Source organism: Cheilinus undulatus, linkage group 2, assembly GCF_018320785.1.
Source record: "Cheilinus undulatus linkage group 2, ASM1832078v1, whole genome shotgun sequence".
Taxonomy (NCBI): domain Eukaryota; kingdom Metazoa; phylum Chordata; class Actinopteri; order Labriformes; family Labridae; genus Cheilinus; species Cheilinus undulatus.
Genome location: NC_054866.1, coordinates 45,921,852 through 45,946,196, shown reverse-complemented (window position 1 = coordinate 45,946,196; position 24,345 = coordinate 45,921,852). Strand labels below are relative to the sequence as shown.

General features: G+C 40.0%; 1 protein-coding gene across 2 annotated transcripts; it reads left to right on the top strand.

The window, feature by feature from the left end:
- Window positions 1-1,261: 1,261 nt before the first annotated feature.
- prdm10 (PR domain containing 10) lies at window positions 1,262-19,715 on the top strand. 2 transcript variants are annotated; one of them, XM_041806628.1, is made up of 23 exons: window positions 1,262-1,315; window positions 3,893-4,033; window positions 4,645-4,806; window positions 7,303-7,362; window positions 7,442-7,540; window positions 7,923-8,097; window positions 8,493-8,734; window positions 9,537-9,737; window positions 10,016-10,088; window positions 10,248-10,365; window positions 10,467-10,587; window positions 10,836-11,105; window positions 11,397-11,741; window positions 14,460-14,615; window positions 14,710-14,889; window positions 14,967-15,077; window positions 15,255-15,455; window positions 15,557-15,700; window positions 15,811-15,981; window positions 16,346-16,483; window positions 16,575-16,749; window positions 16,857-16,954; window positions 19,059-19,715. In XM_041806628.1, the coding sequence occupies exons 2-23, from the start codon at window positions 3,962-3,964 to the stop codon at window positions 19,245-19,247; spliced, it is 3,501 nt and encodes a 1,166-aa protein (XP_041662562.1). In that variant the 5' UTR covers window positions 1,262-1,315; window positions 3,893-3,961; the 3' UTR covers window positions 19,248-19,715. The 2 variants fall into 2 exon arrangements, with proteins under 2 accessions (XP_041662562.1, XP_041662553.1); XM_041806619.1 differs by lacking the exon at window positions 1,262-1,315 and adding an exon at window positions 2,607-3,100.
- Window positions 19,716-24,345: the final 4,630 nt, after the last annotated feature.

Here is a 24,345-nt window from a genome sequence, read left to right as displayed (position 1 = left end):
TTTTTACCTTAAACTCACAGTGTGTCATATTTAGCCCCAGTAGCATTTAGCAGAACAAACTCTTTTTTTTTTATTAGCTCAGAATAAGCTTTCCATTCATACATAGGGAAGGTCCCCTCCCCGGACGCCTCCATCTTGGATTATTTTTTTATTTTGCATTTTTCTATGGTAATAAAGAAGTAACCAAATAACAGATACACACTTTTTTTCTAAATGTAACTGTTTGCTACAGTTTCAACCACAGAAGTGAGCATCACAATCTAGAACTGACTGTTAGATGTTGCTGATGTTCCTAAATTTACACACTGCATCTTTAAAGTTGTTTTACTTCCTTCCATTTATTCTCTGGTATCCTGATGTTTGTGAACATCATAAATTAGCTATCAAGTCTGACATTACTTTCTAAATGGTTGTAGTCAATCTGCATGTGCCCATCCACAGACATTAAAAATAGAAAGGTTTAAAGAAAAAGGGTTTCGATTTTGAAAGGACCATACTGTCCTACAGTATAAATAAATTAATAAAGTTATTATTATTTATTTATTTATTTTTTAAAGAAAAATATGTTCATCACAGCTTATGAATGGCCTTGTACACAGGTGAGGTGAAGTGTTGTGGTGTGATGTTATCTGTATGTCTGTTGTCACTTTGTCAAAAAACAAAAACAGGTTTTCTTAGGTTTTTGACAGTGGTACCCAAAATACTGCAAACAAATTACAAAACAATCATGTGTCATTAATAAATAACAGCACACATAATATGGCTACATGGTTCCACTGGCTGTTACAAGATAATTGTTTTAAATTACTATTGTGTTGGGCTGCTTGAGTTTGGTCAATGTATTTTGACCCCAACTTGGTTAAACCACTGTTGTAATCCTCTCAATGAACACTAGGGAGAATACACCTTTCAAATTTTATTCTTCATATCGACTTGAGGCTTCGTTTCACAGAAAATGATGACCTATCTTCATATAAAGAAATTCTGAAAACATAATTGTCATTACCCTAAACTGGATATCAGCCTACGTAAAAAATATCCCCCACTAACAGCAAGTTTTTTTAAATTTGTAATATTAAAAATTATACAAAAGCAGCGAGTGTACATAAATTTATGCTTTTAAAAATACTAAGTTTCAATTTTAAAAAAAGTTAATGTAAAAATTTCGACGAGAAAATTAACTTCGGTGTAAGTATATTCTTTAAAGAAAATACCCTTGTAAAAACATACCAATCGGGTGCTACGCTTCCACGCGTTGCTAGGCAGATTATGTTAATATATGCAATGCAGCCATCGCTGCAGCTACCATTCTGAGGTAAGAACAACTTCTACGCTTTCCACAATATATAAGATAACTACGAGTTCGTTTTCGATCGGTTCTGTATCTCGGATACTCGTTGCTATTTCTGTTGATTTGGATTAATTGTAGGTGTCGTTTTAGGGCATTTGTACCGGTAGAAAATATCTATTTTTCGCCCTGTGTCTCTTCGGATGTGGTTGTTGTTGTTAGTCCCACCCAAAATGGAGCCCGGTCTTCCTTGTTCACTGTAGACTTTAAGGGCTGGGCTCAACTAGAATGGGGGGACGGGTGGATCTACTCAAATACTTTCTGGCTTTTCTGGTCTTAAATTCATCTTTATTGTAAATCGCGGAATTTGGTTCGCCTCCTAGTGCCCGTTATGTTATGTTTGTCTCCAAGGTCGGCCGTTCATCGGGACTATATGTCCGTAATGCTAATGTTGCTGTGCAGTAAATGCCCGGGTTTCTATAGCGCTGTTTTTTGTGGTATGGTCCAGTTGGGACTGAGAACCTGCGGGGTTAAAATAGGGGGGAATTGAATTTATTATTGATTATACCAACTGTATTTCGGAATGACTTTCGGGTCATGGTGTTTCACGGTAGCATCTGTACCAACATGCGGTTGTATTTAGACGCCGTTTGCCGGGCGGCCTCGTGAGCAAACGTTGACCGCATTTTCCCCCGTACCCCCGCTGAGAGGCTCATGTGGCCGCTCTGAACACGCAGTGACATGCTGGTTTATTTTGGCTGCATGTTGTCAGTCGAATCTAACCGTGTTCTGATAGCAGAAATATCTGTTGCAGGAAACGCGAGGAGCTGAGTTCAGTGTCAGTCGGTGCAGAGATGGTTGCTGCAATGCATCATTGTTGCGGTACATAGCATTAGCATTAAAGCGGGCGCAGCAGTCTTCTTCACCCATTCAATACATTTCTAAACATCAAAAACACAAAGAGAGGCGCGTTAGAAAGGCAAAATCCATAACCACGGCTATATTGACAGATAATAAGATCAAGATTTTTTACAAACACCACTGGCTGTGAATTTCATTGGGTATAGTCTCTTTGCTGCCTTGCTGGGCATCTAAACTATGTAACACATTCTGCAAGTTACTTTGCATCGTTCCAGGTCCAAATGCACAAAACCAGAGTGGTTTAGTATAATAGTGGTCATTTTCTTTATTAAATTGACCTACAGCTGCCTTTCTGTAAGTGTCGGGCGTTTACAAGAGTGCACAATTGCTTCCTCTGCTCATCACTTAAATCAAAGTGAGAGCTGATTATGGGAGGAGCAGTGCACAGGCTGTATTGTCATGCATTTTCCATGCATGTCAAATAGGGCTTTTCCATTACATTTAGCAGCTTGGCACCACTTAGTTTGACTCGGCTTTGCAGGGCTGATGAGTGTTTTGAGTTGATGATTTTAAGTAGCTGTGCTTCAGTAAGCATTGTTTTGTCCCGTAAGAAGAACAAGCACTGTTTAGTTTAGCTGTCTACTCAAATCATGCCCATCTATGCTGTTGTCCTGAGGTGTTTCAAAGTTTGGTGCAGTGGTTGGTATTTAAAAACATCTGTGAGGTGTCCCTTAATGATGACAAGCCACTGTGATTTCATACTTGGAGGCAGGGCAGTCACACTTGGGCCCTAATCCAGAGCAGAACCATTCTGGGTATGGCTTGGCGTAGCCCTGTGCAGCCAAATTGGTAATGAAAAAGTAAATCAGCACAATTAGTCTTGGTTCGGCTCAGCCAAAAGTCATCGTGCACAAGCCCCATCAAACCTATGGACCAAACAAGCCCAACATGGCATGTGGCACAGTAACTGTTTAATCTCAATTATCCAGTTTTCATGATTGTGGGAAACCAGAATTATAACTGAAACTGAAACCACATTAAACATTCAGGGCTAAAAATATCCCAACTTTATTTTGATATCACGAGGTATCAAAGAACAGAAAGGCACCTGGCTGCAGACGTCCATAAACGCATGCATAGTTCACAGTCCTGAATCACATGTGCAGTTGACTTCTGTGCATGCATGCACCAGCAGAATCATTTACTACCATCCACTACTTTAAGCCACAGTGTTTGGAGAAAGAAGGATAGAAAAATATAGGGAAGATTTTAAAAGAAAGAAAGAGACTGATGTTAACAGAGGACATTAGTGGTTTAAAAACCTGAAACAGAAGCTGGGGAAAAGCAAGCATTTAAATAGTTGGCAAAATTTAGAATATAATTTAAAAGTTGCTTGAAATTCACAAGCTTGTAAGGTTGGTTATAACCGTTATGTCTTGGTTTTAGATGTCCAAATTGGTCACAAATTTTGCAGTCCATAATTTTAAACTCTGTAAATGTAAAATGGCTCAAAACGATGCAGAGGAGAAAAGCTTTCATCAATCAGTCCCGTGGATTTACTGATCAAATGCTCTGATCTAAATGCATATTAGCTCACAGATATGTGAACTACGCATGCATTTATGGATGTCTGATGTCTGCAGCCAGGTTCTCAAAGTCCCTAAAAAATGTCCATATTTTAGTTTAATCCAAAGCATTACTATGACTCTAATGTTTATATAATCCCAATCTTTCTTTCTGCAGCTGTCCCTGTCTGTCTCTGGTGTGAAGTGAAGGTGAAGTGGTTGGAGACAGGCTTGGCACCTTGCTGCCATGGAAACCAAGCAGGAGCCGTCTGCTGTGTGGAGTCAGACTGCTAACAATGATTCAGGCAACGGCACACAGGTCTGACATCCTGTCCTATTTATCCATAAACTAACATAGTAGAGTAGAAGTCAACAGGAACAGATGCAAAGTTTCTACGCTTTGTGGGTAAAATAAAACATTTGTAATTTTTCTGTCAAACACAGATGAACATACTTTTGTCTGCTAAGCTAATCAGCTGATAAATTACAAAATTCACCTTCTGTTTGTTCATGTTTAAATTCAATTGTAGGAATGAGGAAACCTCATTGAGATCAAGAATCTCTTTTACAAGAGTGTCCTGGCCAAGACAGGCAGCAGTACATTCAGTTACAGACATGAAGCATATAAGCTATTCTAAACACAGATCAACCAAATCATAAGTCACAGAGCACCAAGTCATTAGTCAGAACATCTACAGTCTGATGCATCATCCTCTAACACCTTTAATCTGCCATTTACAGCTTTGGAAAAGAATGTCTAAATATTTCTTCCCTGTACTTTACAAGCACAAACACCCATCGGTTATTTTAAAGCTTTGGTCTTACTTGCTTTTTTAAAACACAGTGGAGAGTACATTTAGAATATTAGTCAGAGTTTAATAATACAGCTGGTGGTTCACAGCCTTTGTGTCTTGTGCCTGTGTGTTGCAGGTGCATTTTGAAGGTGGCGCAGTGGCCCAGATAGTGTACAGTGGTGATCAGGCGGACCGGGCACAGCAGCAGGTGGTTTACACAGCAGACGGGAACTCCTACACCTCTGTAGAGTCTGCAGAGCACACGCTGGTCTACATACACCCTGCAGATGGTGGCCAGGTAAGATTATCTGCAGAACTAATTTTTGATGCTGTTGAACATCACTTATAACTACAACAATGTTTGATGAGGAATGGGATTTAGTGTTTTGGTCGAGGTAGTAAGACTCTTATAGAAGTGTTGTGTTGCAGTCCATACCCTGCCTCTTAAGCTTGACTCATGCTCCTGTGTAGGATTACGCGGTATCCATTTTCAACACCATTAAAATTTCCCAATGTTTTCCTGTTGTGTACGGTATTACTACCAGGTATTTAAAAAAAATTTGTACAAGAAGCAGGTGGACCAAGCACTTGTCAGCATGCATACAAAGGCACAGTCATCAGAGAGCACACCTCTACATGCATTTCCTTCAATCTTTTTACAAGATGCTTTGAAAATCAATGAGGAGATTTATTACAAGGGCCGCTGGAAGTGATGTGCTCATTAAATACATAACACTGTCTTAATGACAGTAAGTAAAGCAATACTGTGGCTATTCTCACATATCCTGGGATAAGTCTTGCCGTGTTACCGCTCATTCCTAATTTTGCGTTGAATCTACACTGTAGCATATGCTATAGATATGCATAGCCCTGAACCCTATGCTCTCAAATCTGACTTCACTTTGCATTCAAATGGTGCAGACTAGAAGCCTGTGATTGGTTTGCTGTGTGGCACTGACCAGATGCCAGTCTCTATGTAATGTCTACAGGCTAATGTATCTCTGGTGTAAGAAACGTGCCTGCAGATGGCGATACAACTAGTCAGATATAATTCTCTCACACAAAATGTTAGACATACATTTCCTCATTCACATCTTCCAGTGGCCAAACAAATCCACCTCAGTTGATGTAGTGACTCTGATGTCTCCTCTCTTTTATTTCTATACTTAATGACTTAAATATAATTGACTACTGCTCAAAATTTACCCGCTCCAGTTTGCTTTCAGTTACAGTGGTTTTTGTATACACAAACAAGCAGTAAATATGCTGGCAAGACCAGGAACAAGCATAAAAATTGCACTGCTGAGTAGTGTTTTGGCAAAGTATTGTCCAGCAAGGTGGACACTAGAGCACAAGTACAGTATGTAACACTCACTATGGCATAGGCCACTACAGCTTTCCCAAGGCATAGATTTGATGCAGAAGTCTACATACTAGGGGTGTGACGAGACGAGATGAGACGAGATTTTACTCTTTTTTTAATTTTGGAAAAAATTATAAGAGTGAAAAGTATGTCCTTTATATGGCTGAAAGCCATAAGCTAATTGCGAAGCATTCAGGTCTATTCAGAAATGTTTAAACTAACTCCTCTTGTACTGAACAGGCTATCAATGCTTAATACACAATTTATCTTGTCTAACTCTGAGTCAAACTGTACATTATAATGCTCTTCACATCAATCCTTTAATTTTAATAGTCTCCCACATCTTCATTTTACTACACTATGCACTTGTTGCTACAATAATAATAATATTAATTAAAGTATTTAGATTATTTTGAAAGTAATTTAAAAACAATTTACAACAGACTGAAATATAAAGAGCTGTATTGGTAAAATTAAACTATTTCTCATCCTCTTTAAGTACATCCACATTTAAAACACTCAAAAAAATATATTTATGTCAATAACATGTTTGCTGTAAATTAGAGAAATAGATTATTTTATAGTTTTTTGGTCTTTTTTTCTCATATGAGCTTTGACAGTGTTGGACACAATGCACAGTTGAGCGTGTGTGTGTGTTAATGTGTGTGCGTTGGTGAGCGAGTATGTCTCTGCTCTGTCTGCTGTCAGACAACAAGCAGGGATTTTTTAACTGGAGATTGAACTTCCCTTTTTGGAGCTAACGGGGGACTCTATGGCATTCAGACTAAGTTTGTTTTGCTAAGTTTACCACTGCAGTATATAGCAGCCCGTCACACTTCTCATGTTAAGCGTCTAACTGATGATACGAGCAGCTAACAGCTGATGGATGTGTGACTGACAGACAGTGAGATGAGGAGGAGGAGATATGATGAAGCAGCGACTGATTCAAAGTTACAAAGTTGCAGATACCGGCACTACGAGCGAGTCTGCACGCATACACGGACTCCCAGAGACTGCATAGGTTTCCAGCAGCAGCATCTCATCATTTCAGACCGTTATGATGAGCTAATTATGTGTTGGCAGATCATGTATGGCCCCGAGTAGCGCACGTGGAGGAGGAGGTGGGGGTTGGAGGGGTGATCTTAATGGGTCACGGATAAGCTCCGATCCTTCATTAGCTGGCAAACCAACAATTTGTAGAAGTCCAGGACATCTTAATGATCTTTTATAACTACCAGTTTGGTATTGTTTTCTGTCAGGCGAGCTGCTGCTCCTGGTGTCCGGGCAATACTGATCTCACAGGATGATTTTCGCCTCGACAAGACATCTCGTGACATCTCGTGACATTTCTAAATACATTAATTTATGTTGAATTTGTAACAAACTCTTGACCCTGCAAAATCTGAGCTCTGTATTTCACTTTTCTCCTAGGCTGTATTTACCGATCAGCCACAGGTAGCTTACATTCAGCAGGATGGAACGACTCAACAGGTGAGTTTACCTGAAACAGTCCTTCATTAGTGAGCTGTGCATTTTGCTGAGACCTAAAGCTGTGTTATCTCATTCACAGGTCACTGTTTTGCTGCCCAGCGGGCAGAGTGCTGCCAACCTGCATGTTCTCAGTAATGTAGCTGAAGCTCCTCAAGCTATCCTGGAGCCAGTGTCCCAGGTGAGGACAGGATGCTTGTGCAGGTTTACCATTAGAAAAGAGAAAAAGTATTTTTCCTTGGGGTTTTGGCCACAAAAAGAGCTAACAGGTGTACCTAATGAAGTAATGAGTGAGTGTAAATTAAACCAGAACATTTTTATCTCTGTACATCTCCCTCAGAAAGTACTATTTCTGTTTCTTGACTCAGAACCAACAAGGCACACCAAGGTGATAGAATAGAAAAAAGATTTGTGATTTGAAACCTCCCAAGACACATCTCTGTACCAGTTTTGTCGTGTGTTAGTGTGCACATGCCTGAGAAAATGAGAACTGTCAGTGTTTTCTTCCTGAGCTTTACTTGAACGCTACAACGATTATTAACTCTTCAATTTCAAAATAATAGGAACAGCTGTCTGCGTCCAATTCCCTCCCCTCCATGGGCGACATTGGGGACCCACCCACCAGTCCGCTCGGGGCCACAGACTCCACAGAAGACTCTGATGAAGATGAGGATGAAGACTCGGAGATGGATGAATGGGAATCCCGTGAGCCTCAAGCATTCAACCCGCACAACCTCTGTGAGTGACATGTTGTAAACGTTTAACACAGCTGTCTGCTCTGTCAGTTTGATAGTTTATCATGACGGGTTGACAGCAGATGACTTTGAGCTATAAGCTTTTTTCACTATCTGGATGGGAGACGAAAGTCAACTTAAAGCAGTCAGCTCAGTTCCAAGGCATTAATCTGTCAGTAGGCCTCAAGCTGCATTGTTATAGTTGTTAATCATCATGTAACATTAGGTTACAAGAAAGTACAAAAAGTTCAAAGTAGGGAGGAACTAAGCAGAGCTTTTAGGACAGATGGTGCATGTCTTTAATGTTTATGTTATGTGTTTTCAAGCCTTTTTTGGATTAAAGGTCTAAAGAAAGTTAACAGTTCTGTCTTATTTACATGATCTTTTGTGTCTTTGCAGGGTGTGAGGAGTGTAATAACACCAACCCCTCTGTGTGCCTGAAGCACGGCGCTCTGCACCCCATCCCAAACCGTCCTGTGTTGTCTAAAGCCAGAGCCAGTCTGCCTCTTGTCCTCTACATCGACCGCTTCCTGGGTGGTGTGTTCTCCAAGAGGAGAATCCCAAAGCGCACACAGTTTGGTCCTGTGGAGGGACCTCTGGTTCCTCAGAGTGAACTCCAGGATCATTACATCCATCTAAAGGTAAACCAGAGCTCTGCATGAGGGATTTCTGTTGGATAACTGAAGAACTTTGTTGTTGTGATTTTATTTTGTATGTAGCTGCACTGACTCAAATGTGAAATTCACACCTCCTGTATCAAGAATAGTACCTTATTAACCTGAAACCAGCTATTTTTGCCTTGTTTGTTTTTCTATTCTACATTTTACACACCTTGGGACCCACTCACACCAGGCCTAGTCACTCTGTAGTCCCCATGCATGATAGTACCCCCTCACCTTGCACTCACACTGCTATAGATCCAAGCTGGTCCAAGCACAGTTACTTCTTGTACATAAAGTCATGGTTTGACACAGTTTTTTTTCTTTTTTAACAAGTTACGCTGTCAGAGAGACAGCACACTGGAAAACAGCATAGAGAATATGATGGCAACTTTCCTGTCTTTATGGCTCATTTTTAAGTCATATTGGTTAGATATGGTCATCTAACAGTCCTAGACGTCTTGATCATGGAAGATGTTGCATTGCTTTGCTTTGATTGTACGTCACATTTAGCTGTGTACCCACGCTTGTGCTGTGCATGAGAGTCCATCTCTGGACTCTGGGGGTCAGGTGAGCATGATACAGATTAGCTAGTGCGACTGTGTCCTCAGGGATTTAAACTAGATGTCTAAATGAAAAGCTTGAAAGAGAATTTAGTTGTTGAGGCTACATGAAGAAAATGTGGCTCTACAAGCTGTAATCTGCAACAAAATTGTTCATGTAATTGTGATTTTTATTTTTCACTTGCACCTGATTGGTTTGTTTTTTAATCTTGTCTTCTTAGCTGTGCATGCTAGATGCAGAGAAAGATGCAGAGAAGTCTGACGACATGTGGTTTGACCTCTCTGACGAGGACAGCTGTAACTGGATGATGTTTGTGAGGCCGGCTCAGAATCACTTGGAGCAGAACCTGGTGGCCTATCAGTACGGCTCTGAGATCTTCTTCACTACCATCAAGAACATTCAGCCTAAACAAGAGCTCAAGGTCAGTAGACAGCACTGTGTGTGTTTACAATGTGTTTGCAAAGTCTTTAGGTAAGGTTATAACTTCAGTTTGCTACCTTTAATGTTGGCAGCAAATAGAAAAAATATAGCAAAGACTGCCAGAAAGGAATTTCTGCCCAGTTCAGTAAACAGTTAAACATTTTCAGAAATTGATTTTTCTAAAGAGGTGACAGGGAAGAGCCAGAAGTGAAAGAAGGATAAGTCAGTCCCATTAAAAGCACAATAGCTTAACATTTTTCATGATGTTTTATTCTGCAGGTGTGGTATGCGGCATCATATGCAGAGTTTGTCAATCAGAAGATCCATGATGTCACTGAAGAAGAGAAAAAAGGTGAGTCTTTGCACACAATGCTGACTGACTTCATAAAAGCAGTGTGATTTAGCCCTGAAATGTCCCTTAACACACCAATAAACGGTACTAGTCTTAATTGTCCCTGTGGCTTGAATGGTTTTACCCTAGTCTTCATTTTATGTTGTTTTGTTTTTTCAGTGCTGCGGGAGCAGGAGAAGAACTGGCCTTGCTACGAGTGTAACCGACGATTTGTGAGCTCTGAGCAGCTGCAGCAACATCTCAACATGCATGACGACAAGTTAAGCTCTGTCTCCAGGTAAGAACTTTTTACATCAGCTCTTGTTCCTGTATTTATTCCTCTCATTTATGCCATGGTACAAACCTCTTACATGTGCAATATTTATTTTTCTCTCTTAGAGCGAGAGGTCGGGGGCGAGGGAGAGGCAGGAGGAGATTTGGGACAGGTAGAAGACCTGGAAGACCACCAAAATTTATACGTTTAGAACCACTGGGTGATGCCAGTGGGGACAAAACAACAGTAAGAACCACTAAAACAATAATAAAATAATTGAGAAGCTTCATATTTTTATCAAAAAACAGTTTCAGATTTAGTAGCACATTTTAACTTTAAGTCGAGTAAAATGACTAAACCCTTATAGATAAATTAGCAGCACAGGGGTAAAAATGTGTTGCTTAAAGATTCCACAATGAAAATAAAGGCTAGAATTTAGAGTTTTCAAGCCTAACATAAGAATTTAAAAAATAGTTTTCATTTTTATTTATCAGGAGATGCTGGAACTGACGGAGAAGCCACTGGAGGAGTCAGTGGAGGGGGCTCAGAATGGACTGAAGGTGGTGGAGATGGAGACGGAGACAGAGGCTGGGACCGAGGAAGAGGACCAACTCATACCTCCTGCAGAAGACCCGGGCCCAGAGTCCATAACTCCTCCTTCAAACACGGACCTGCCTGTTCCTCTGAAGGAGGACCCGTCACAGAGCAGCCAGTCAGACTCCCACCTCACATCTCAGGACCTGCGGCGTGCAAAGAGGATACGGGTAAGACTGGAGACTCTCTGTTAAAAAAAGAATACAAGAAAGTCTTATTTTGTGTTAACTTTGCCGTGATTTGCCTTTACACCGGTCTGTCTCTCTTTCTCAATGTGCTTCCTTAAAGATGGATGGACAGGTAGGTTGGGATTGTAAAAAGCAGAAAAACTCATTCTCCATGGTGTTAATGTTCATGTGACACCCAGGATTAGCCCCTTCATTAAATCCATCAGCTGTCTCCCATATCTACAGCAAAAAACACTGTCAGGGTCTCTGACTATAGCTCCTCTCTCTTTGCAGAATGCAGCGCTGCAGCATCTTTTCATCAGGAAGAGTTTCCGTCCCTTTAAATGCACCCACTGTGGAAAGGCGTTTCGAGAAAAGGACAAACTGGAGCAGCACCTGCGGGTCCACAGCCGGGACATTTATGCCTTTTCCTGCCACATCTGCAACAAGAGCTTCATGAGTGACTCCGCTCTGGAAGACCATCTACTGGTGCACACAGAGAACCGCTCTTACTCTTGTCTCTTATGTCCTGAAAGTTTTGAGAGGCTGGACCTGCTCAAAGACCACGTGGGGGTTCACGCTGTGGATGGCTGCTTCACCTGTCCGTCCTGCAAGAAGACGTTCACTGACTTCCTCCAGGTTTGTAGTTGATGTCTCCAAAAGCTCAAATCTAAGCCTGAGTTGTGTATAATAGGTAAAAGTAATACAGTCTTCCAATGAAGCAACAACTTTTTACTCATTAAATGTCTTGAAAATAGATAAACTGACTACCGTAAAATCCACTGCATATACCACACCTCTAATACCTTTCTTCATGTTCAAAGTTTACTGCTTCTTATATTCCTGAGCATATTATATAGCAGTATAAAGTTCCAAGACCTGCAACATCACAACCACAAGTGCATGACACTGCCACTATCTGCACAAGACCTCATGACTGAGAATTCATCCCTTTCACTTTGTATAGATTCCTTGCAGATTACATCATGCAGCAGCAGAGAACACCTGTAGGGGGTGTGAAAATATAAAGATTATTAAATCTTAAGCTAGTTTGTGTCCTGAAAGTAGTAAAATATCCAGGCATGGAAATAAAAAGCCTGTATAAAACCTGGATGAGCAGTATCACACCACAATACTGTATGGCAGGGGTCATCAAGTACATTTGCACAAGGGCCAGATTTAGTTTTGACAAAGACTCTGGGGGCCAGACTTCAAATAAAAAAATAAATATGTTGGTCTGATTAACATATTATAGTATTAGTATTTTCTTTCAAAATGCAGGAAATGTTTAGGCATTAATAATGAGATCTCTCTATATGATCAGTAATACAGCAGGCCACAAGGAGACAGGCCTACCAACAGAATTGGCTGGCTCCTGAAAATCCCAGAGATTGGACCCCCTGTGATTTAGCAGCAATATTGACTCATTTTTACACTCTTTAACCCCTTTTCATTTTTTCAGCTGTTTCTCTAACATTTTTTGCCACTCTTAACCCATTTTTGATCATTTTTGCCACTCTTTAACCCCTTTTCACTACTTTGCCAGGCTATTCTTGCTCTATTTTTTCCACTTTTAACCCATTTTTTTATACTTTTACCCCTTTTTATTGCATTTTGCATCATTTCTGACGCTTTTAACCAATTTGTAAAATCTTTTTGCCCCCTTTTTTCTCTTTTACCAATTTTGCAACCTCTTATCACAATTTTTCCTGCCAATTTTTGTCCCTTTGTGCCACTCCAAGACCCAATTTTACACCTACTACCCATTCTTCCCACTCTCTAACCCCTTTTCACCACTTAAGCTGTCCATCTTTGCAACATTTCTGCCAGTCTTAACCCATCTTTTTTTTACATTTAGTAATAATGGCTGACAAGTGAATTTCTGTAAAAACAGATCAAATATTAAGTTATTCTAAATCTATTACTATATATTTTTTGGGCTGCTGACATTTAAAGCCAAAAGATACCCACAATGTCTTATTTTCCTCCTTTTCTGAATTTTATGATCTTCTGAGGGCTGAACTGGAAGCTTTGGGAGGCCTGATATGGCCCTCGGTCTGCTAGTTGATAATCAGTGCTGTATGGTTTGTTTACACAAAGTCCTGTTTCAGCACAGTTGTGCCATGGTTTATCGGATTAAACATGGGACGGCCAATCCTTCTCTTTGAAGAGATCCAGATCATTTGGCTCAGCTCAGTAGAGCTGGTTTTTTGGCTCCAAAACGCCTCTTTGTTGGCCACAGTTTGGCTTTTTAAATGTGGATTAAACAAAGGATGGAGGAAAGGAAACTGGAACTGTTTTGTAGCACAGGCTTGTTTGTGAACAGCACATTGTCATTGGGCCGCTCACCCCTAAAGGTTTATTCTGTTGATAGTATATCATCATTTCAACTAACAGCCTATCGCAAGTGGCAGCATCACTGCTCAGGACGTCCTGGAATACATAACGACACAGACAAGACCTGCAGGGTTTTGGCGCGCCCTTTTGTCTGCTTTTTTCCTTTGTCAGGTCATAGCTATGCATTTTTAAAAAAACTGGGAGTATACTATTAAGAAAATATACCTTACGGAGTGCTGGTTTGACTGAAAACACTCCTCAGTAAAGCCAACAAGTGACAGTCGGAGGGAAAGCAGAGCATCTCGTGGGCTGTGAGTCACAACAACCACTGCAAGCTGAGAGCTCAGTTGCACTACTATTGTTAGTAAATGAGCAAACTTCATAGGACAAACACAGACAGTACTGTAAGAGCAACACAACTGCACAGAAACTGTATACTGTGGACTCTGCTGACAGAATTGTCACACAGAAGGACAGTTTAAACCTTTTCTCCCTTTGGAAACTCCAAAAATAGACTGCTGCTAATATACCAGTGCAACTTATGTTCCAGATTTTACAGTTGTTAATAAGCACTCCCATTTTTGGCACTCAAAGAAAATTTCTTGCTCCATTGGCTGATATCTTTAGATAGTGCAAGCAATTCAGGCCATATTTTTGCTTTTTACATCTTAAAATAAGATTTTTATCTGAACTTGTTGGGTTTATATACAGGTCAAAAATATATTTTTTAATAGAAATGAAAGAAATTCTCATGATTAGATTTGATTTTTGCAGTATAGGTACATCCAGTGACTTTTTGTGTGTTAGACCTTCATAAAGTAAATTTAAAAAACATTCAGCTGTTGAAAACCACTTTTATCTGCATTCATATGGCATATCCATGCCTTGTAAGTTTATGTTTTAGTTTATCTGCTCAAGGCAACACATCTGAAAGTATTAAAAGGAGCACAAAAGAAGTTTTTTCCCCATTTTTGACCTAATAAAACAAGTTGTCAGACTAAGACATGCTCTCCTCCTCAGGTGAAGAAGCACATCCGCTGCTTCCATTCAGAGAAGATCTTCCAGTGCCCAGACTGTGAAAAGGCCTTCTGCAGGCCGGACAAACTACGTTTGCACATGTTACGCCACTCAGACCGCAAAGACTTCCTCTGCTCAACATGTGGCAAGCAATTCAAGGTAAAATGAACATATAGTGCACTGAGAAATAACAGCTTATAGTTTAAGTTTTAAATATTCTTATTTGATATTTCTTTTCTTTTGTGGCATGAAGAGGAAAGATAAGCTGCGAGAGCACATGCAGCGCATGCACAATCCCGACAGAGAGGCAAAGAAGGCCGACCGAATCCACAGATCCAAAACGCTTAAACTTAAAGTTCCCACCACTGACTTTGAGAGCTTTGTGTTCAAATGTAGAGTGTGCATGATGGGATTCAGGCGCAGAGGAATGCTGGTAAGCAAAACTCTGAGAAAAACTTTCAGTATTGATAATAAATGTCAGCAAACTAAGCTGAAATCTTCTGCTCACAGGTCAATCATTTGTCCAAGCGTCACCCTGAGATGCGTATTGATGATGTGCCTGAGCTAACGCTGCCAATTATAAAACCCAACAGGGACTACTTCTGCCAGTACTGTGACAAGGTTGGTTTTCAAACAGGACATGTGCACACTAGGCTTAAGAGAAGAGCTTTTATCACCATTATGTCATTAATTATGTTTCATTGCATGCTCTGTTACATGAGCTTGCATAATCAACTTGAAAATGAACAGAAGCTTCAGTAAATGAGTGAAATGATCTGATGACTGATGTTGTTGCAGGTGTATAAGAGTGCCAGTAAGAGGAAAGCCCACATTCTGAAGAACCACCCTGGGGCAGAGTTGCCCCCCAGCATCCGTAAGTTGCGTCCGGCTGCTCCTGGTGAGCCAGACCCCATGTTGAGCACACATACACAGCTGACTGGCACCATCGCCACCGCGCCGGTCTGCTGTCCACACTGTGCCAAACAGTACAGCAGCAAGGTGAACGAAGCTAACGCTCTATGAGTACTCGTGCATAAGCTGACAGTCTTTATTTGCTTTTGTTTTCAACTTTTCCTTTTTCCATGGATGACTTTTTTCAGACTAAGATGGTTCAGCACATCAGGAAGAAACATCCAGAGTTCGCCCAACTCGCCAACACAATCCAGGCTCCTCTGACGACAGCTGTGATCAGCAGTGCTCCTGCAGTCATCAGCGCAGACGGCACCACAGCTGAGGCTGTCGTGGTAAAAAAATGACGCACTCAGTGGATCAGAAACAATACAAATTTAACTGAGAGCTGGACTCAGAGGTCATAGAAATGTAGCATATTAAAAGTGATGTGTTTTCTCCACAGACGACAGATTTGCTGACCCAGGCCATGACAGAGCTCTCACAAACACTGACCACGGACTATCGCACAGCACAGGGGGACTATCAGAGGATCCAGTACATCCCAGTGTCTCAGGCAGGAGGCAGCCTGACACAGCCACAGCACATCCAGCTGCAGGTGGTCCAAGTGGCTCCGGTAAGATCTGGTCTGAGAACTACATTTGTTTTTAATACTTTCATGTCTTGTAGTAAAGCTACTCAACAGCATCCTGCTGAACAGACCAGTTCTACACTTTGACACTGAGGAGGTGCCAGTATAAACATGACATAGCTATAGCTGTAAACATGGCTAATGATATTTAGTGTCTTTGAGTCTGGAAGAATTTAATTGCTCTTGGCTCTGGTAGCTTTTTTAGGTATGTAGGTTAGAACTCTTAGAAGGTGCACTGTCTTTTATTTTCTGCTGTACTTTGAAAATCTTAGAAGCTAGTAGTCTGTTGTGTTATTTATGAAATTGTGTCCTGTGATGGTAGATTATTTTTTTAATTTATGTTTTTCAGGCTTCCTCCCCACATTCCCAGCACCAGACAGTAGATGTGAGCCAGCTCCACGACCCTCATGGTTACAGCCAGCACTCCATCCAGGTTCAGCACATCCAAGTCACAGAGCCCTCAGCTTCAGGACAAGCTGCCACACAGGTAAATCCTCCTCTTAATGATTGCTTCTTTCTCCACCTTATGACTTTATATCACATATGAAGAACACTTAAAATCTTTTGACTCTCTTTAGGTTTCAGCTCAGCCTTTAAGCCCCTCTTCCCAGCAGCCTAGTCAGGAGTTGAGCCCCACTCAGCTGACCCCTGTGACCTTAGCTCAGAGCCACAGTCTGCAGAGCGGCAGCAGCCAGCAGCAGGGGACCGTGCAGCACGCTTACATACCCGGGAACTGGAACTACAGAAGCTACCGTGAGTCAGAGAAATGCAGTGATCGTGCACTCAGGCCCTGTGTGACATGATGGCTCTGTTCTGTATTATGACTTCTTGATCAATTTTCTTCCGTCTTACTGTTGCAGCGTCTGAGATTCAGATGATGGCTCTACCTCATGCACAGTATGTGATCGCTGAGGCCAGCACACCTGTGTCTGGAGTCAACAGCAACCAGGTGAAAACGGTGAGAGAAGCACGACTGATAGATGCTGAAGGAAAAAGACTAAAGCAGTTTACTGGGGTTGAGAATATATTGCAAAATCATAAAAGTTGCACTGGTATATAAGACAGCCTGGTTTTGGGATTTCCCCGAGAAAATTAGGTTTACGCTGCTCCTTTGTGACGGTTTTTTTGTTCAGCAAAGTCAAAAACATTCAGTGCAGCTATGTAGCTCAGTAACACCTTTTTGAGGGATGAGGAAAAGGGTATGGGGCTATAGGGTGAAGGCATGCATATATGAAGAATGATGACAGATTATGTTATGATGTAATCAGGGACAGATGGCTACATGACGGGATATATACAGAAAATCTGACATTAAATTTTATTCCTTGTAAGACCTTTTCAAGACCCTCTGCATACTTTTAAGACCCTATTGCACCTTAAATTTCTATTCGGTACTTTCATGACATAGTTGCGTATATTTATTGTATATTGTATATTTATTATGAGAAAGAAAAAGTGAATATTTTGCAAAAATAATCAAATGGCAATTTTGTCACCCAATATTGCGTTTGCGATTTTATATGCAACTATTATTAGTTTCCTTATCAAATGTATTATTTTTTTTGTACAAATTCAAGCAATAGATAATTTTATATTATAACCTACATTCAGTCAGGAACACTCTCATTATACGTTTAACCATTTTATTGCAAAATAGATATGCAGTTTTACTTGGCAGAGAAGGCTCTGCTCTAAAGATGCTTCCTGGGTTAGTCAGCAGCTGCTTTGATAGATACATTTATGACAATGGATAGTGTAAACAATAAAATTATTTCAGAAGCAATGAATCCATAGTAGCACGAATATGCTTTAAGCTATAAAGGAGGAGGCTGGGATGGAGGAGGCTAAGCAGCAGCAGCAGAGTTGTGCATCAGCATTAATGCAAGCAGGGATTAGTGAGAAGTGCTTCATATGTAAATACACTGCTGTGTTAAGAGAAAGAGCTGTGATTGGCTGTGGGAGCTGGGAGGCAATAATTGGAATCAGCTGGTATTTAATTCCATTCCATTCCATTTTTGCTCATATTACAAATGTGTCATTAATTGCCATATTGAAGGAGAATATCCTTTTTGTGACACTTGTTTTAAGGTTTTTTTGAAAACCCATCAAAAAAATAAAGACACTTGAATGTTTGCATAATGTGCATGAAATCCCTGCTGCAAAAATAGTATTAAACTGATATTTTCACACATTTCAAGTTAAAGAAATATTGCACTGTCTGTGATTTGTAAATTGCAGCAGGCCATATCACGACTTAATCTAATTGGTGATTAATTGCCCAGCCCTAACTCCAACCACTTCGTCAAAAACTTGCATGCACCAATCATTTAAATTTACAGAATAATATCAGATCTGGCAGGGTACCTCAACAATCCCATGTATGATTAAATCTAAATTTAAAAAAGAAATGCAGAAAAACTAGAAAACAACACCTTTGTACAAATATAAAGATTTGAAAAACTGCAGAATTTAAGTGTTTCATGTAAGACTTTTTTTAGTACTTTTCAAAAGCCTTAATTTTGGCTCAATAGTTTTATCAACTTTTAATACTTTTAAGACCCTGCTAACACCATGCATGCAAACTAGTGAATTTGAGACACAAGGTTCTGGAGTGAGTTGAGGGTGAATGGATCATCATAAAGTCAGACTGTTTTTTTTCTCTATCTTGGATATGCTGTAAACACAACACCAACTTCCTTAGTGCCCTTTTAACATCATGTTTTGTCCTCCGAGATCCCCTTCCTCCTGTTTCACAGGAAAATTTTCCTGCTGTCAGGGTCATGTGTAAAAGAGCAACTTAGCGCAGTCTGTTCTGAAATTTTCATAAGAGAAAAAGCCTTCAGTTTCTGTATTGAGAGAGAGACGGATGAAGCTCATGTCAGTTGTTTGCTTTCCCAGTGAGTGTAAAAATGCAGGAGAAAAATGACTTTTCTGTGCGTACAACTCACTTCTTCTACAGATGTGTCAGTCTCATGTCAGATGTAAGATACATACAAGACAGTTATTAATACGTGTGATCAGTTATTGAGTCTCTAATTGAATTTCTTGTCCCTGTCCTGCAGACACACTATGTCATCTCTGAGGGTCAAACTGAGCTGGACACCAAACAGACTGTTTCTCAGAACACAACACAGACTCACACCGAACATCTGGATCAGCAATCGTCCAATCAACCAGCAACCACACAATACATCATCACCACGACCACCAACGGCAGCGGCACAAGTGAAGTTCACATCACCAAACCCTGAACTGCTCAGTGAGGGAATTTACAAACCCAGTGCAGAACTGAGACCTGATCCTGCATGTACACCTCAGCAGCTTTTACGCACATAATAAACAAACGCACAGTCACTCATAAATACAGAGGCGTGTACATACGGAGATGAAACAGAGATGAAGTGATGAGCAGCACAGTTTTATGTGTCTGTAAAGTGTTAAGATGTACAGAAAACTGAGGAAATGAGCTATTTCTGGTTTGAAGGGAACTGAAAACAAGGACAGTTATGAATATATCAAATGATGTGCAGCTTTGGAAGTGTGGAAAAATGAGAGCGATCATTTTAAGATTTAACTGATCAGTTTTGCTGCTTTGTCCTTGTGAAGACCTGGATGTTCATTTTAAATATTTATACAGGTAGACATTTCTTAAAGTTCACATATTTGTAAATGAATGTCTGTAAAGAGGAGAAACATGTAAAATATACTGTAAAAAAACATCTTGCAGCTGGCCTTCCTATGTCATTATGTTTTTGCCTAGCACACTTTCTGTTGTTCTCTATTACCGTATTATTTCTGAAACCTGATGGTTTTTCTCCATTAATTTATGTCTCACATGGTTTTATTTATATGTATTGGTTTCAAAATTCTTTTATGTCCTTGTCATGAATAAAACATCAGTGTTTTTTTAAAGTAAAACTTAGAAACAAAAACATAATTAGAGGCCTGACCCATGACCCGCTTAATATTACCAAAGGCTCTGAGCGCAGAGACAAATGTTACTTTTTCGTTTTGTTTAACAAGAATTGCACAGAGGTATTATGTCTACACATATCTCAAATATTTGGATGACTTTTCACTAGATAGATATTATAGATTAACATCACAGAATGACATCTGAAAAAATGTGGTGCAGTGATACTGCTAGTGATGTAAGCCCATTTCCACCACTTGAAAAAAGAAAAATGTGAAAGTTAGGCAATGAAAAATAAAGAATCCTTATTCACAATTATGAGATAAAGTCAAAATTATAAGGTAAAAAGTAATAATTATGAGATACAAAGTCGGAAATATGAGATGAAGAGTCACATTATGGGATAAAAGTAGTAAAATTATGAGATAAATAGAAATTATAAGTCAAAATTATGAGATACAAAGTTGAAATTATGAGATTAGTCATAATTGTGACTTATAATTTTTATCTACTAGTTTTGACTCATCTCATGATTTTGACTTTTTAATCTCAAAGTTTTGACTATTGTCTCAATTTTTATCTCATAATTTTGACTTTTTATCCCACAATTTTGATTTTTTAAACTTAAAATTTCAACTTTTTTACTCATAATTTCCATTTTTTTTAATGTCATAATTATGACCTATCTCACAATTTTGACCTTTTATCTCATAATTTCAATTTTTTATTTACTTTCATGTTTTCTTTTTTATTAGGCGGAAATGGGCTTCCATACCTAGTTATGTTGAAAACTGATAAAATATTGCAGCAAGAGCAGAACTTAAAGGGATATTTCAGTATTTTTGAAGCTGGGATGTGTCAGGTATTTGGCATGGACTCAAGGTAATGTCCACGTTCTAATCGTAAAGTATGCAACTGGGCTGTAAACTTCCCCTTATGTCTCACATTTCAATCACGGTATTGTCGCACTAATGTTCACAAGAAACTAGAACATGAACCTGTCTATTATTTTAAAAATATATAATCACAAACCAAATCTTATCAAGTGACAGTATTTCACGTTTCACATTGCTATAAACACAGACATACAATGTCAAGTCATTCTAATGTAGTAAGCTAATTACTTCGTTTTATCATTTCCATACAGTCACAGTGTAAGCACAAGCTAACATCACTTTAAGCTAGCAGAGAAAAGCACCAAAATATACAGTCATGGACAAAAAGTATTGGCACACCTGGAAATTTTCCAGAAAATACACCATTTCTCCCAGAAATTGTTGCAATTACAAATGTTTTTGGTATACACATGTTTATTTCCTTTGTGTGCATTGGAATAACACAAAAAAACAGAAGAAAAAAGCCAAAATGTACATAATTTTACACAAAACTCAAAAAATGGGCCAGACAAAATTATTGGCATCCTTTTAAAACTGTGGGTAAATCATTTTATTTCAAGCATGTGATGCTCATTTAAACTCACCTGTGGCAGTAACAGGTGCTGGCAATCTAGAAATCACACCTGAAGCCAGTTAGAATGTCTAAAAGTTGACTCAACCTTTGTGTTGTGTGCCTGTGTGTGTCACACAAATTCAGGCTGTCCTGCAGACTCAGGGTGCAAAAGTGTCAGCTCGGACCATACGTCATCATCTGAATGAGATGACGCACTATGGCAAGAGACCGCAGAGAACCCCACTGTTGACAAAGACACATTAAAAAGAAAAACAGACGAGTTTGCAAAAATGTACCTGAGTAAGCCTCAATCCTTCTGGGGGAACATTTTGTGGATAGATGAGAGGTAGAGCTTTTTGGAAAAGTACGTCGTTCTACTGTTTACAGAAAACGGAATGAGGCCTACAAAGAAAAGAACAGTACCTACAGTCAAACATGGTGGAGGTTCAAAGATGTTCTGGGGTTGTTTTTCTGCCTCTGGCACTGGGTGCCTTGACTGTGTGCAAGGAATCATGAAATCTGGAGACTATCAAAAGATTTTGGGCTGCAATGTAGGGCCTAGTGTCAGAAAGCTGGGTCTGGGTCAGAGGTCATGGGTGTTCCAGCAGGACAGTGACCCCAAACATACCTCAAAAAGCACCAAGAAATGGTAGGAGACAAAGCGCTGGAGAGTTCTGAAGTGGCCAGCAATGAGTCTGGATCTAAATCCCATTGAACACCTATGGAGAGATCTCAACAATGCTGTTGCAGGAAGGCACCCTTCAAATCTGAGAGACCTGGAGCAGTTTGCAAAAGAAGAGTGGTCCAAAATTCCAGTTGAGAGGTGTAAGAAGCTTGTTGATGGTTCTAGGAAGAGATTGGTTTCAGTTATTTTTTCCCAAGGGTGTGCAACCAAATATTAAGTTGAGGGTGCCAACAATTTTGTCTGGCCCATTGTTTGAATTTTGTGTTAAATTATGTACATTTTGGCTTTTTTCTTCTGTTTTTTTTGTGTTGTCCCAATGCACATAAATGAAATAAAGGTGTATACCAAAAACATTTGTAATTGCAACAATTTCTGGGAGAAATGGTGTATTTTCTGAACAAATTCCAGGGGTGCTAATACAATTTGGTCCATGACTGTACACCAAAAGTGGTCCTCTGTTATACTAACCTGACACCCCAGATGGACGTGCGAAACAGGTCCATCTGAGAAAGCTTCAATAAGAAATGTTTGAGAAAGGCAGAGGATTTGAAAAACACTCGGAGTGTGATTGGATGAACGTTCTGTCTATCACATCTCTACGGGCCAATAAGAGCAACAAAACACGTGACGTAGTAGTTATCGAGTTGCACCTGCGCAGCTACTAAGGAATAGCGTGAAACGTGGCCACTATAGACATGTAAGTACTCGACTTTTGCCGTTTTTGAAAAGAAAACAACTCACTGCTGTTCTTTGTTCTTCTTTTAACAAAGAAATGTGGTCAAGTTCTGATAAAACTGGCGCTTTAGCAGCATCCACGCTAATCTCTTCCCCCATAACTGCACCAGCTCTTGCTGACAGGACAGGACCAATCAGCGACGACGGGCAGAACTTTCAGGCGCAGCGGAGTTGTGACACAAGCAGCAACAAGAGGCCGGTGCAATTATAGCGGAAGTCCTTGGCGTGGATGCTGCTAAAGCACCAGTTTTATCAGAACTTGATGAAATTTCTTTGTTAACGAAGAACAAAGAACAGCACTGAGTTGTTTTCTTTTCTACAACAACAAAAGTTGTGGACTGATCTTATTTACAGTTGCCATGGTTCATGTTATGCAGTTCTCTATGGAGTTTACTTCTTCGGTAGGGGCGCAGCTTGTTAGCGGCTGTGTCACGTGTTTTGTTGCTCTGATTGGCCTGTAAAGATGTGACAGACAGAACGTTCATCCAATCACCCTCAGAGTTTTTTCAAATGCTCTGCCCTTTCCGAAACGCTGTGTATGAGTGGTTTTCCAGATGGATATGTAGCGTCCCAGGTTGGTTTACAGCCTGGTTCAAAACTAATGTCTTCACACACTTTACAGGTTGAATTTTTTGTACCACAATCTTTTTGATTATATTTAGGAAAAAAACCTCACTGTGCATCGATTGGCACGTCTCATTTGATTTACAGATAGCTTGAAAGGCAGACGCTACCTATCTAGGGTATCTGGAAGGTCTTAAAAAGTCTTAAAATGTCTAAAATCCAATAATTTCAATTTAAGGCCTTAAAATGTCTAAAATTCTCAAAAAATCTCATAAAATGTCTTAAAGACGATTTTGAAAGGTCTTAAAAAGGTATTAACGTTACTTTTATTCAAAATAAATTCTGAAAGTTCAAGTCTCACTTTTAAATGTTTCGATTTTTGAGGATGCTATAACATAACTACAAAACGGAACTAAAGTACCTGTTCAGCCCGATCAGAATTTATTGAGCACAACCAGCTAGTGTGCTGTGCGTGTGCTGCGGTGTGACAGCGGAGCATAGCAGCGGAGAAAACTTGACGAAAGCCCAAAGCAAAGCCGAATTACTTGTATAAGATAAGAGCAAATTCAACGATTTGTGGCTCAGAACGAACAATTTAATGCATGGTTGAAGCCGGTGGATGGAAACATATATGAAGCACACTGCACCTTCAGCAAGAAAACTTTGAAGGTCTGGCCAGAGATGCAGACAGGTTTGCAGAAGAGGCTGAGGGCAAGGCTGGCAGTCAGGTGGCCCAGCTCATAACAAGGTCAAATGCTCTGAGGAGGAGCTAAAAGGAAACATTAGCAGAGCTCAAGAACATTGAGGAGGAGATCGCAGCCAAGGGACAAAAGCTCAGATAATGTAGAATAGTTCTTGTGTACACACACACACACACACACACACACCCACCCACACAGTGGCCGTTGGCTGTAGAGTTTTTTATTCTGATGTTTGCCAATACTTTTTTTATTCTGAATTCCAAACAAATATTAGTTCACAATAGAGAGGCTTCTGGTGTTTT